A 13,768-nucleotide genomic window follows, 5' to 3' on the forward strand; every position below is an offset into this window, starting at 1 on the left:
CAGCTTGAGGACATTGGGTGGCGCAGTTGGATAGGCCTTGTGTTCCATACTTTCCAAATCCCATGCCAGCTCTTACAGGCTCTCCCATTTAGCATGGACTCTAGTCCTAAACCTATCCCTGTAGACTTCAGACTGATTTTGGGTTCCATACCTGAGTTCTAGAGCAGCTACCAGTGCTCTTTAGTTGTGCCTGTCGTGTGCTGACAAATGTCCAAGTATTTCAAGTGGTTGTCCCTTCAAGCTCGTTGCCAGGTACACTGCTTTCTGCTCCTCTGTCCATCCATTCATCTCTGCCAGTAGCTCAAATTGTGCTCTATATTCTTCCCATGATGCTTTCCCATTGAATTCCTGTGGCTTCCTTCGTACTAGATCACCCCTATTGCTGACACTCATGTATGGAATGTGATTTCTGACAGGACTGAAGATGTTTGCATTAGGGTTTAGCTGCGGGGTCTGGAAGGGGCTTCCCATTGTCTGAGGCTGATTAGGTTCATGGCTAATATATCCTCCTTGTATAAAAGACAGTAAATCATCCTTTAATGTATTTAATTCACTTTGAAATGTACTAATCTTTTCCATTTGTGTATGCTTGCTTTCTCTCAACTGTTGGAGACTTTCTTCTTGTTTAATTTCTTTCTCCTCCAACCACTGCTGTAGTCTCCCACTGCTGTAGTCTCTCTTCTTGTTCATTTTCTTTCTCCTCCAACCACTGCTAAGAGAGACTACCTTGTTCATTTTCTTTCTCCTCCAACTACTGCTGTAGTCTCTCTTGTTTCTTTTTTCATTCTTCTTGTTTCTTTTCTTTTTCCTCCAACAACTGCTGTAATCTCTCTTGTTCATTTTGCTGTTCGAGCTGCCACTGCTGTTGTCTCTCTTCTTGTTTCTTTTCTCATTCTTCTTGTTTCTTTTGTTTTCCTCCAACAACTGCTGTAATCTCTCTTGTTCATTTTGCTGTTCGAGCTGCCACTGTTACAGGTTTTCTTGCCACTGCTGTTGTCTCTCTTCTTGTTTCTTTTCTTTTTCCTCCAACCACTGCTATAGTCTCTTTTCTTGTTTATTTTCTCATTCTTCTTGTTTCTTTTCTTTTTCCTCCAACCACTGCTATAGTCTCTTTTCTTGTTTATTTTCTCATTCTTCTTGTTTCTTTTGCTGTTCTAGTTGCCACTACTGTTGTCTCTCTTCTTGTTTCTTTTCTTTTTTCCTCCAACCACTGCTGTAGTCTCTTTTCTTGTTTATTTTCTCATTATTCTTGTTTCTTTTGCTGTTCTTGTATTGCTGCCATCAAATCTGTTAAGTCGTAGTTTGATTTGGCACTTCTCATTTCCATCTTTTTTTTGGTCCCACTCTCTGACACCAATTTGTTACATCTCTGGTCATTTGTTAATTTTCCTTAGAAATTCTTTCCCAGAAACTTCAGTGATACAAGTCCTTTCTTAAATAAAACTAATTTATTCTTTCTCAATACAACTTTGCAATACACAGAATTTCCACGGTCACTTTAACTGAAACACACGCTATAATTCACAACGAACAATTCACGCACTTTACTTGCTACTGCGCTTGACTCAATTGTCCGTCCCTGTCTGTCTGCAATTATCTATCTATATATATCATCACTTCTCGCCGGTCTTATATATACAAAATAGAGGGTGTATCTAGCAAACGCAAGGACGTTCGACAGTTTCCTCGATCTTTCTAGAACTCCAGCGCATTAAAATATTTAACTAAAATATCAAATACCTTAATAAGTCAAGAAGAAAATATGGTTATATAAATGTAGGAAAAAGTATAATCTTAGAAGTCAAGAAAAAACATATATACTAGGGTTGAAATGAATATTATAAGTAGTGCTTTGAAGCTTCTTGCAAGATAACTACTGAAGCTTCGAAGCTTCTTACAATTGTGTATACTTGTTATATTATAACAATGTATGTATTTAATTTGTTACAGTTTGATTGTACATGAGTTTGACCTTCAGGCATTTGACCTGTCAAAATTTAATATGACTGGACAGCAGTTGTGTAGTCTGAGCAAGGAAGATTTCCTAGAGTTTGATTACAGGCCTTCTGGAATCTGGAAGCTTTTATTTAGTAGCATTACATACTCCATAATCTCCCATTCTTCCACCACTTTCTTCAGCTTTTCTGCAATGTTTATCCCCACGTACCGTTCTGGAAAAGGTAAGGTTTCCAGTACAAAGGCGTGTAGCACCCAGCTGTTATCAATGTAATGCGCTGTTACGGTGATGTAACTTTCTGTTGTGATGCTCGTCCATATATACGTGGTTAACGATATAAACACTGCTTCTGCACTTAGCCTTTCTTTCAGACGTTGCATGTTTAAGGTTGATATCAGGGGTAAATTGTTTTCTGCTTGGTAAGACATATCCCGGCTCCAAGTACTTCATTAAGTTACGAAAACCATCGCATTCCCTGCATTCAACAGTCCGAATGGGGCGTAGGTCTTGAACGATCATTTGAGTCACTCTGTCTGTTATATTCTTTGCACGTGTATCATTGCACTTCGCAAGCCTTACAAATCAATCAAGGGTAGGCGTCTTCCTGCTCTCCGTTGTGGTTGTCTCGATGTCCGGACAGTAAAGAGTCGAGTGCTTCGACGCGAGGTGATTCCATAGGTTTGTTGTCCCACCTAAATAGGCAAATTCTTTTTTACAAATAGTGTACATGGCTCTCCTACGGTCGTGAAGTTTCTTATAAAAACTCCATACGTCCGAAACTTTTTTACAACTACTTTCAACCGCGCCCTTATCTGATGCCATTTTTTCCAATCAAAAATTGTATGCATAGCTCATGCATATAAATAAACATGTGAACATTCGATTGGGCACTGGCAGATCCGAAGCCTCTGTCAGCTTCGAAGCTTCGGAATATTTGAATACTTAGTCTCAGCCCTAATATATATATATATATATACACACACACACACATATAATCTAGAATCAAGAGGAAACTTGTATCCTTTAATAAAGCAACAGAGTCTCAAAAAACAAACATCTAGGATTAAAAAAAACATAATATTATTCATTACCAAGAAATCATAATGTTATCCTTTTAAGAAAAAACTACTTCCCTAGTCAAGAACAAAAATAGCCTTGAAAATATATTTAAGAAATACCACAAATTAAGTAAACACCTAGTTTCACAAATGATAAAAATAAAATGATTAGAATAAAATGCAACATCACAAATAAAAATCAAAGATTTTCAAATAAACAAGAAAACAGTGTTAAGATCAAGATAAAAAATATAGTTTAATAAGTAAGAAAATGGTCTAACAGCTTTAGTGGTAATACAACAGTGCATGAAATTTTAAATTCTGGTTAGGAAGTTAGCACCTGGGATCACATACAAAAGTTGCAGTGTTTTTCAAACGAGACCCAAAAACTTAAGCACTTTGATGTTTTGGATCTTCTTTGAAAACCATGAAATGTTATGATACTATTTTATAGATAATCTTTTGTCTTTTACTGAGATTATCATGAATGTTATTCAAGATTAAGCAGAGCTTTTGTTTATTTATTGTGTAATTTTATCAGATTTTGGCGCAGTAATGTATTTGAATGTATTTTGTGGATTTCATTCAAAAGATCCAAACATAATGACAAATAGCATGAAAAAAACAACTAGGCATTGATATTGGTACTTTATAATGTCAGGTATGAGCCAGTAGAAATTGGTATGTGTGGGAATTTGATATTACCAAGTATGAACCACCAAGGATTAGTGTTTTTGGCTACTTGACTTAATCAACATGGAACAGTAGGGATTGGGTTTTTTTGGGTGCTTGTTAACATTAGTTATGAACTAGTAGGGATTGGTAGTTAATGATACTTGGTCACATAAAATGTGCAGCAATAGTGATTGTATTTGTTGGTGATTCGTAACATCAGGTGTGAACACATTGGAGTTAGTATTTTGTGCTACTCATTAACATATGGTATAAACCAGGAAGCATTATTTTTGTTGGTGTTTACTTATATCAAATTTTAGTGCATAACAGTTGATATTTTAAAAAACAATTTTTCCACTTAAGAATCGGAAATGATTACTGGTTTTGTTAATTTTTTATATCAGTTAAAAATAACCAGGGTTTGCAGTTATTGGATTATTAGTTTGGTCAGTTATGATCAGTAGCAATTGTTACTCAACTCTGCTGAATATGTGCTCTATGGATAAAATTTCAGTATTAATCTCAGTTTAAACTAAGACTGAGGTTGTATGATTGCTAAATAATCAGAAAATATTACTGTTTTTAGTACACCATTTGGTCAGGAACATGGCTAGGACATGTGCATTTTAGGTTGTTGTTTTTTAATACAAAATTGCATAATTTTTTTGTTCCAGGGTAGTTGAATTAACTGGAGATGTCATGCCTGATGCAAGAGCCATCACTGCTGCTGATGTAATTGTTACCACTCCAGAAAAATGGGATGGAGTTAGTCGAAGCTGGCAGATAAGGAATTATGTACGGGAAGTGAACCTTATGATAATTGATGAAATTCACCTGTTAGGTAAGTTAATAGCTACTTTATACTTTTTCTTCAGTTTAGTGAGGTTTAGATCTAGTTTTTGTGTGTTTTGTCAGTAAGGTAAATCTTTTTCTTTGGAAATATTAGTTTCTTTAACATTATTGGTAAAATGTTTAATATGTGTAATATTATTGATTTACATTTTTTTATAGTATTTTTAATTATGAGAATTATTTTGCATTGTTAGGTTAGTATAGGAATTTAGGACTAAGATAAATCTCATAAGCTGGTCGATTCTTGTGAAATATTATAGATTTATACCAAAAAAAATCATTAACAGTGAGGATACACAACTGATGAATCTATGTATTTATGAGTTTTTGTTTAATTATATTACATACTCTCAGTAAGGCCACTATAGATTTGTTATATTAGTTACAGAGTTAATTTTTAGTTTGATCACAAGTTTGTGGGTATTATTTAAATGTGCTAAACTATTAATATTTTTCTTATAAAATAAAACTATTTTTGACAAAATGATTAGATTTTTTGCCTTAGATTAAATATCAGAAACTCCACAATAATCAGTTTACTTTGTAAAAACTGCAAAGAAGTACTGAATTAAATGTAAAAGTTATGCAACAACAATTGGAAATTACAATAATACTCCATTATTAATTGAAGCACCTAATAAAACATTTTGATTAATAAAATTATGTAATTTCGATAAGGTACTCTCCCTCCGCTCACAAGATTAACCTTTCTCGTTTTGTGCTGCCCTCTGTATGCAAACTTTTTCAGAAACGCATGCCACAAGCCTTCATCCTCCCTCTGTTGGAATTCACAGTTCCAACACATCTCTCATGCAAATCAACATGCGTCACCTCTCCACCAATAGGAGTTATGTGATGCATATGACTCCCTCTATGCGCCACTACCGAACTGTCACTTCTCATTTGGCAGCTATCATGTTCAAATGTTCTTATTACATTGTTCAGTTACCTTGAAGTGTTTTTTATTTTATTTTATTTCTATATTTACTACACTTCACAGTTTTGAAGTTAATATTTTGTTATAGCATTACTACCTCGTGTTTCCCTCTTATGAATTCTGAAATTAAAGTCACTACTTCGGGTACTTCCATCGTCTTATGCCATATTTTCAGCTGTATATGAGCCAATTTCTTTCACCTACTTCTGCCCCACTTCCTCCTGAGCCTTTCTAGCTGGGCCCGACTGAAGACGGTTTTGATCATTTCCACCCCCAGAATTTGCTGTGTCTTCCCGTTCACTGCATGAAGATTCAGCTCATCCATCATTGGTCTTTTCAGACATTATTGTCAATTACACCTGTTTCCTATGGCCCTAGACTTTCCTTTTTACATGACACAACTTCCCACCCCTATTTAGTATTTCCCCCGTCCCCCAATATTAGGGTTCACATGGACCGATTTGCCTCTCTACTGGGAGAGGGTGTTAATATGCCTCATCCCCCATGGACTTTGGATCAGTCTGCCCTTGCTTACTTGCTTATCATCCGGTGGACTTTCCTTTTCTCTACCAACAGTTGTTTGGGTTGGTTCTCCCTATTTTGTGGGCGAATCCAGGTTACTCTGTCCAATTTACCCAGGCCCAATTTTCTCACCCTCACGACCCTGTTAACATACATTTCTTCCCTTCACCTTCTGTCTGAGGCTCTTCACAGGAATGCTGAGGGATTTTCTGCTGAAATTCTCTCCATACTTACTTCATCATTGGCCCGTCTGTCGTTTTCTTTGGCTCACACTCTTCAAATGTTGTTTGTTTAATGTTGGGACCTCTTGAGCTGCAATGAAGTTTTAACGCAGACCTGTCTCCAGGCTTCTTATCTGAGGGATCTCCACATGGCACTGTTTTTGCGGTGTTATGTTTTCGAATTGGTTCCTGAGTTTTTGGAGTTGCAGGACTGATCATGGCACTGAATCCTGTCCCTTGACCTTCCCAACCTTTTTCTGTCCCACTGTGCCACGGTTCGATGTTTTACTCGATAGTGCATGTTCAATCAACATCAGTAGCAGTGACTATCTGGTTGGTTCTGGCCCAATGGGGACTCATCTCTTAAATTTCGTTCATCTGTGGGAACCTTTTTTTGCAGATGTCTGAGTTTACAACGTGCTTTCAGAGGGATACGTTATCCCCTTTCTCTTCCTTTCTCCATTATCCAGTGTTCCCATTCACTTCTCTTCTCCTTGGGATTCCTCAACATGCCAGCATCTGTCGGAGGTAGTTCAGGACCTCAGTGCACAACAGGCTATAGAACCAGGTTCACAGGTGTTTTACTCCAGCCTGTTTGTGGTTCTCAATGAGACTGGGGACTGGCATCCTGTTCTTGATTTATCCTGTCCCAATCAGTATGTTCACACTTCTCACTTTACCATGGAGATATACCTTTTTCTTTGGTGGGCATTTTCTCCAGGGCTTTGGATGACCAAGATGGACATTTCCAGTGCTCACCTACACATTCCTGTTGTAGAGCATTCCCATCCATATCTTCAGTGTGTCCACTGGAGGGATTGTGTACCAGTTTCGTGCCTTACCTTTTTGGCTTAGCCTTGGCACCATATGTGTTCTGTCTCGTGGTCTACCCCTTTGCTCAGCATATTCATGCCATGGGGTTGCGCTTTCATTTTTATATGGTCAACTGGCTTCTTCTTGCTCATTCCAAATGGGAATCGGCCTGTCACACTCATCAGTTCCTGGCTGAAGCTGCGTGGGTGGGCTGATAGGTCAAATTGGAGAAGTCCTTCCTTTGTCCTACCCAATACCTTATCCATTTGGGTGTTTTCTTCAACACCCTTACAACTCGCAAGGTTCTATCACTTTTGGGGATGTGGTGCTCCATGACCCTCTCATACCCTTCAATGGGTCCTTCACAATCAATAGAACCTTGACCGGGATGTCTTGGATACTCCTATATCCCTACCCTCATCCCTTGTAGACAATCTTTATTGGTGGTTGAATACGTCAGCAGGAGTCCCGCCTCCTCCTCCTCTGCCAGATTTACATCTGTTCACAGATGCATCCCTTCAGGGCTGGGGTGCCTGGGTGGATCACCAAGAGGTTTCGGGTTTTTGGTCTGTGGAGGAGAATTCTCTTCACATCAATGTTCTCTTACTCCTGTTTGTTCTTCGGGCTTTGGATCACTTTCTTTCTCTTGCCAGTCACCATCTGGTTATGATCCATTTCAAAAATTCTACCATAGTGGCTCATATCACGAAGGTGGCACCAGCTCCAGATCCCTATGTTTTTGCACTATGGATCTTCAATATTGGGCCCACACACATCACATTCGTTTGATAGCAAGTCGTGTACCGAGTGCTTTAAATCTCGTAGCCGATCATGTTTCCCGATCAGAATGCGTTTATCCCACAGAGTGGTCCCTGCATCCTACTGTTTTTCGGTGGCTCTGTCTGCATCTGGGTATGCTCCATAATGATGTTTTGGCCACCACTCTCAATCAAAAATTACCTCAGTTTTGGTCCCAATCCTTGAGTTGTGGCTCTTAATGCCTTCGGCCGGGATTTGTCTCTTCAGTTTCTTTAAGTTTAACCTCCCTTCCCCTTACTTCATTGGGTGGTCTCCCTCATCCATGCAAGGTCCTTCTCATTGCTCCTTACTGGCCTGCTCAACCTTGGTTTTCTCAGTTGCTCCAATTATAAGTGGTCCTTCCTCTTCCCTTCCATTCTGACCTGCTCTGTCAACCCCAGTCACCAGTGCTCCATCCCATACTGTCCATCCTCCATCTTGACGCCTGGTTTTTGTCACGTCTTTGGCGTGGAATTCCAGTTTCTCTTGAAGAGTAGCTTCATATTTAGCCTGTTCCATTCATCCTTCTTCTTTAGCTATTTATCAACACAAACGGAGTGTTTATTGCTACTGGGCATTAACTTGGGGTTTCCGAGCCTCTCATCCAACAGTTGCCTGTATCTCCGAGTTTCTCATGTGGTTCTTTGGTCTCCTCGATTTTGGGCAGTGTTATCCCATACATTCCATTTTTCCCACTTCCGCAGGGTCTTTGCTTCCCCTGTCATATCCTTGTTGATCTGTTCCTTCCAGCTCCATTGGTCACTGAAGCGTCTGTCTCTCCCGGTCTGGGATATTAATGTGGTCCTTCATGCTCTCACTTTACCTCCAATCGAATCTCTGTTTATGTGTTCCTGTTTCACCTCTCTCTTTGAAGGCATATTTCCTTCTCCTCCAGGCCTGTGGGCATTATAGGTTGGATATTTTCACTCTCAACATTACCAGGACCTTGTTCCACTCCTCCTACCTTATTCTTTATCCGGATCATGCTTTCTTTCCCAAGAAGGTCAGTCTGTTTTTTCCCATATATATATGTATTCTCTACCTCTCATCTCTACCCTGTCTGGATCTGGATAGACTCTTCTGTTCTGTCTGTGCCCTCCATTGTTATATTGATAACACAGTTTCCTTTTGGGGTTCTTGTTCTTGCCTTTTTTATCCCTTCGCAACCTTCCTCTTCCCGTGCTCTTTCCCCAGTTACCCTAACCAATTGAGTTCAATGTTTGATTCAGTTGGCCTCTTCTTCCTTGTCCCCTTCCCAGCGTGATTCCTTTCATGTTTCGTTCCATCAAATCTGTCACCTTACCTTCTCCCTTGCCTCTCGTCTTCGTCGCCCACTGGAAGAGATTCTACGATTGGGTATGTGGACAACTCCACACACATTAATCTACCTATACCTACACCACATTGCTGCTTCTGCTTCCTTTGACTATTCTTCAGACATCACTTTGGATCCTGCTCTGTGGCGAGTGGTGCCTGACCAGGTATTCTGTCAATACTCGGAATGGGTTTCACTTAGATGGCTATAATTATTCACAGACATGTTGCTCTCAAATACATAATTGCATCATAATTTGACCTTCCCAAACCCTATCACCCATGGACAGCATGGGTAAAGCAGAAGTGGACTGCTACCCATCCCTACCATGCCTTGATTGAATAAATCGATGTGGTCTGCTTTTCAAAATAGGGTTTTGTGATCACCCATTGCACTGTCTAGAGTGTTGCAGTCCCTCTGAACTCTCCACCTCACTTTTCCTCCTCCCTTTCTTCCAGTGGAGTACAGGAGTGCTTACCACTTACTATAGAAGCAACTTGCTGGATGGGTTCCACAAAGATGGCTATAACCATTCAGTTCAGTGTAGGGTGGTGGCATTCTGCCAGTGTAGAGGGAGTTGCAAGATCCTTTGGATGAGTGACTCTTTCCCAGAGTTGAGATGCACAAATGCAGTTCACCCATCTGATTGGATGCCCTCCTCTTACCCTTGCGTGGATGTCAGTACCCAGCAAGTGAGGTTTTCGAGATTGAGTGAACCAAACCCATAAGTCCTCACACAGGTTTTGGGTTTTCCATCTTCCCCTCTCGACTTCTGTGTTGTGGGTCACAGAAAGTCTATGTGGCCTGTTTCTGCTTCTGTCCTGGGTTTCCCCTAGTGAGTGATTAGGTTGTTACTGATCTGGGGCTGTTTCAGGCTGGTTTCACGGTCATGAGGGTTGAGTGCAAGTGATGGACTTCCCTCAGATTCCAGATGACACATTCCCAGATCCCTGGCATTTGGCTACCTTGTGAGTTTTTGGAGTTATCTGTTAATTTCTCTCTAGACTCTGGGACTTGAGGTGAAGACAGTATGATTCTCATCCTACCCTCGCAAGGATGTTGGTACCTAACAAGTGAGGTTTTGGATGAAGTTGACTTACTGAGTACGGTCTGTAGCACCCTAGCCATTCTACAACATGGGACACATCATCATTTGCCCCCTCTCCATCGTGGGATTAAGTGATTCTGTTCAAGATCACAATGCTAAATTATCCTCTCCCAGAAGGATGTGTTACCTTTAATGTTCTGCCATGTCTGGTCCTCCTAATTATGTCGAGGTTCCTGGCAAAGAGATACCTGGCTCAGATTTGGTGTGGTACCCCTCCTCAAATAATCTGATCTTTTAATTCCATTTTGGAGGTGTCCTCCAAATGCTTTTAGAGGGTATGCCTGTGCTTCACTCACACCGGTCCCGTCTCCATTTCAGTGTGGGATTCAAGCTAATCTTGTGAGTGGAGGGAGAATAAATCAGAAGTTATAATTTTACTAAATGAAAATGTATTTCTAATAGGTACTTCCCTCCACTCACACTTCCCACCCATCCTCCCCACCATCTTCCAGTGCTCGCGTCTTCTGCAGAACTTTAAAGAGATAGTTTGGTAGTGGTGCATAGAGGGAGTCACATGTGTCACGTGATAGTTGTGCTCTCCTATTGGTGGAGAGGTGATGCATGATGATTTGCATGAGAGACGTGTTGGAACTGTGGATTCAAACAGAGGGAGTATGAAGGCTTGTGGCATGCGTTTCTGAAAAAGTTCAAATATAGAGGGCAGCACAAAACAAGAAAAGCTAATCTTGTGAGCGAAGTACCTATCAGAAGTATATTTTCATTGAGGAAAATTGTAACATTAATGTTCTTAGTGATTAATGCAGTAATGAAGGAAGAGGAATAAAAGGTGTTTCTGCTTATTTTTGATGACATTTAAAAAGACTTTTTGAGACAGTTGGGCAAAAACAAAAAGTGTCACACACCGACAGATATAACAAGAGAACAAACTACATTGTGGGAAGTGTTAAATGTAGCCTTATAAGAATAGTGTCTGTGAAAAAGAGTACCCATACAGTGGCAGTGATACTATCTGACTACTACTCTGCAAGTCTTAGATTTCGGATATATCTCCTGTAAGGACACATTTTACTTTTTTTCACACACCATAGCTAGTACCTTAATTGTGTTTTATGTGCAACACCTATTATTTTAACCTTATTATCTGAAAAATTTCATAATTTCCTATATATATAATAGAAAAAAATTTAGTTATAATATAGCAAAAGTACAGTAACTGTAACATTATGAAGATTGAGAAACAGATCATTAGTAGTGTTTTGTGTAATGTGACAGAATTCTACCTTGAGAGTTTACAACCAGTTCTGGCACTGATTTCTGATAAAGCAGTATTACAATATGTCAGTGTAATACAAATTCAATGCTCAAAACACAAATCCCGATTGTTATGTAACAGAGTTACAATCTTATATAACAGAATTACACTCAAGATTCTTTTGAAATGTGTATTAGTACAAAAAAAATTGGAAAATTTTTAGAAATTCAGGAAACAGCCAAAATGGAGTAGAGAAATATATAAATTAAAAACAATGTTTTGCCACTGTTAATGTGGCATCATTAGGTACCAGCACAACTAAACATGGCAATAAAAGAAGCAATGATAATAAAGGGATATAAACCTATAATAAATAAAACACAAGAAGTAGGTTTATACTTGTGCTAAGTTCAAGGCTATGTTTATGATGTCACCAATTGGGTGTATTTAATTGTCTTGTTTAATTGTGTTGGTACTTCATAATGTAGGCCCGGCATGACCAGGTGGTTAGGGCGCTCGATTCGCAATCTGAGGGTTGCAGGTTCAAAATCCCCGTCACACAAAACATGCTTGCCCTTTCAGCCGTGGGGGCGTTATAATGTGATGGTCAATCCCACTATTTGTTGGTAAAAGAGTAGCCCAAGAGTTGGCAGTGGGTGGTGATGACCAACTTCCTTCAAGTCTTACACTGCTAAATTAGGGCCAGGTAGCGCAGATAGCCCTCGTGTAGCTTTGCGCAAAATTCAAAAACAAACAAACCTCAAAATGCTATGTTAACAGTGACAAAATATTACTTATAATTGATATATTTTCCCTATCCAATTTTAGCTGTTTTCTGAATTTTTAAAATTTTGTAGTATGGGAAACCTCCAACATCTATAAAAAAAAAAGTAGGTAACTTTAATTGCAGTATTGAATTCCATCAATAAAATTCCATTAAAAATAATTATAAATAGAAAAAGATAGGGATATGTAAATATATGTTGAAAAAAGTTTTTGTAATTCTTAGATACTGGTATTAAATTAGTTTTCATACATGAGTTTTTTTAATCAAAGTGACTCTTATTTTGTAGTTATTATCTTGTTTTTGATATTTATTTTTAATGAATATTCTAAAGATAATATGAATCAACCTGTATGAAAACCATTGGAAAAAAAACTTATGATAATAAAACTAACAAACTAGAGGAATGGAGACTATCCTGAAATGGCTTTCATGACCTTACCTATGTTTTCAAGAAAAATTATAGCTTTCACTGTGTGAAAGTAAGACAACAAAATAGAGTAGCTAAACAAAAATCTACAGGAACATAATTGGTGTAACATTTAACTTTTGAGTGAAACATAATGCTTATTTAAAACAGTCATATACATTTCTTTTAACTGTATGATGCTTCTAAACATATATGCATTTTTCATCAGTTGACACAGAGAAATTACTTGTTTGTTTCTTTTTCAAGGGTGTGTTTTAAAATTGACAAGATGTTTACCTCTCAAGTATTTTGATAAGAAATTATCTATTAGAAAAAAAATTAAACCTTTCAGCAAAATAATACCTATTTTCAAAAACATATCATTTTCAAGGTTGTACTTCCATACATAATCATATGAGGTTTACTTTTAAAGTGCAATCTTGAGTAACCTGTTACTGAGAGATTGTTACCAAATGTGTCTTCCAGTTGAAATAGCAATTACATCAAACATGTAATTATATCATATGCATATAACTATTTAAAAAATATTTACAGAAAGGGCTGACTATTATATTTGGATCTACATTTAGTATTAATATTGTATATGAATATTTTTTATCAAGAAAGTTTTATCAAACTATAAATGCTACTTAACCATATCTGGACCAATGAGCACCTTTTGGGTGTTGAGTGCACACCTGCATATCAAGTTGTAAAATGTAAGTAAAAATAATAGTTCAAACTTTATTTCTTCAATTTCTGACTCCAAAATATTTTAGAATCTATATTTTGTTATTATGGGATATTGATTTAGCATTGTACATTTGTTATTGTGTTAAACTTCTAATAAAGTCTTTTTTGTTACCCTTGCAAACTGTCTCTAAACTGTATTAGTCTCAAAATGGGTCCTCATTATCAAAAATAACTTATTTATTGAAAATGAACAATTTTTATTAGCTATAAATTGATGTTTACTAATATACACCTGGAAAAAAGTTAAGCACCACCGTGTTTTTTTCAAGTGATTCAGATTCGACGTTCTTGTGACTGATTATAAATTACCATTCAATCTAAACGTGTTTATCAAATGAAATTATGCATTATTG

At 38.0% G+C, this 13,768-nt stretch overlaps 1 protein-coding gene across 1 annotated transcript in view; it reads left to right on the top strand.

Annotated features, from left to right (window-relative positions):
* LOC106456962 (activating signal cointegrator 1 complex subunit 3-like) overlaps positions 1-13,768 on the top strand; it is a 266,949-nt gene that overhangs the window by 181,972 nt on the left and 71,209 nt on the right. Inside the window, exon 25 of the mRNA XM_022382757.1 lies at positions 4,365-4,531. Coding sequence (XP_022238465.1) covers positions 4,365-4,531 — 167 coding nt within the window. The remainder of the gene's footprint in view (positions 1-4,364; positions 4,532-13,768) is intronic.

This window comes from Limulus polyphemus, unplaced genomic scaffold, assembly GCF_000517525.1.
Source record: "Limulus polyphemus unplaced genomic scaffold, Limulus_polyphemus-2.1.2 Scaffold275, whole genome shotgun sequence".
NCBI lineage: Eukaryota > Metazoa > Arthropoda > Merostomata > Xiphosura > Limulidae > Limulus > Limulus polyphemus.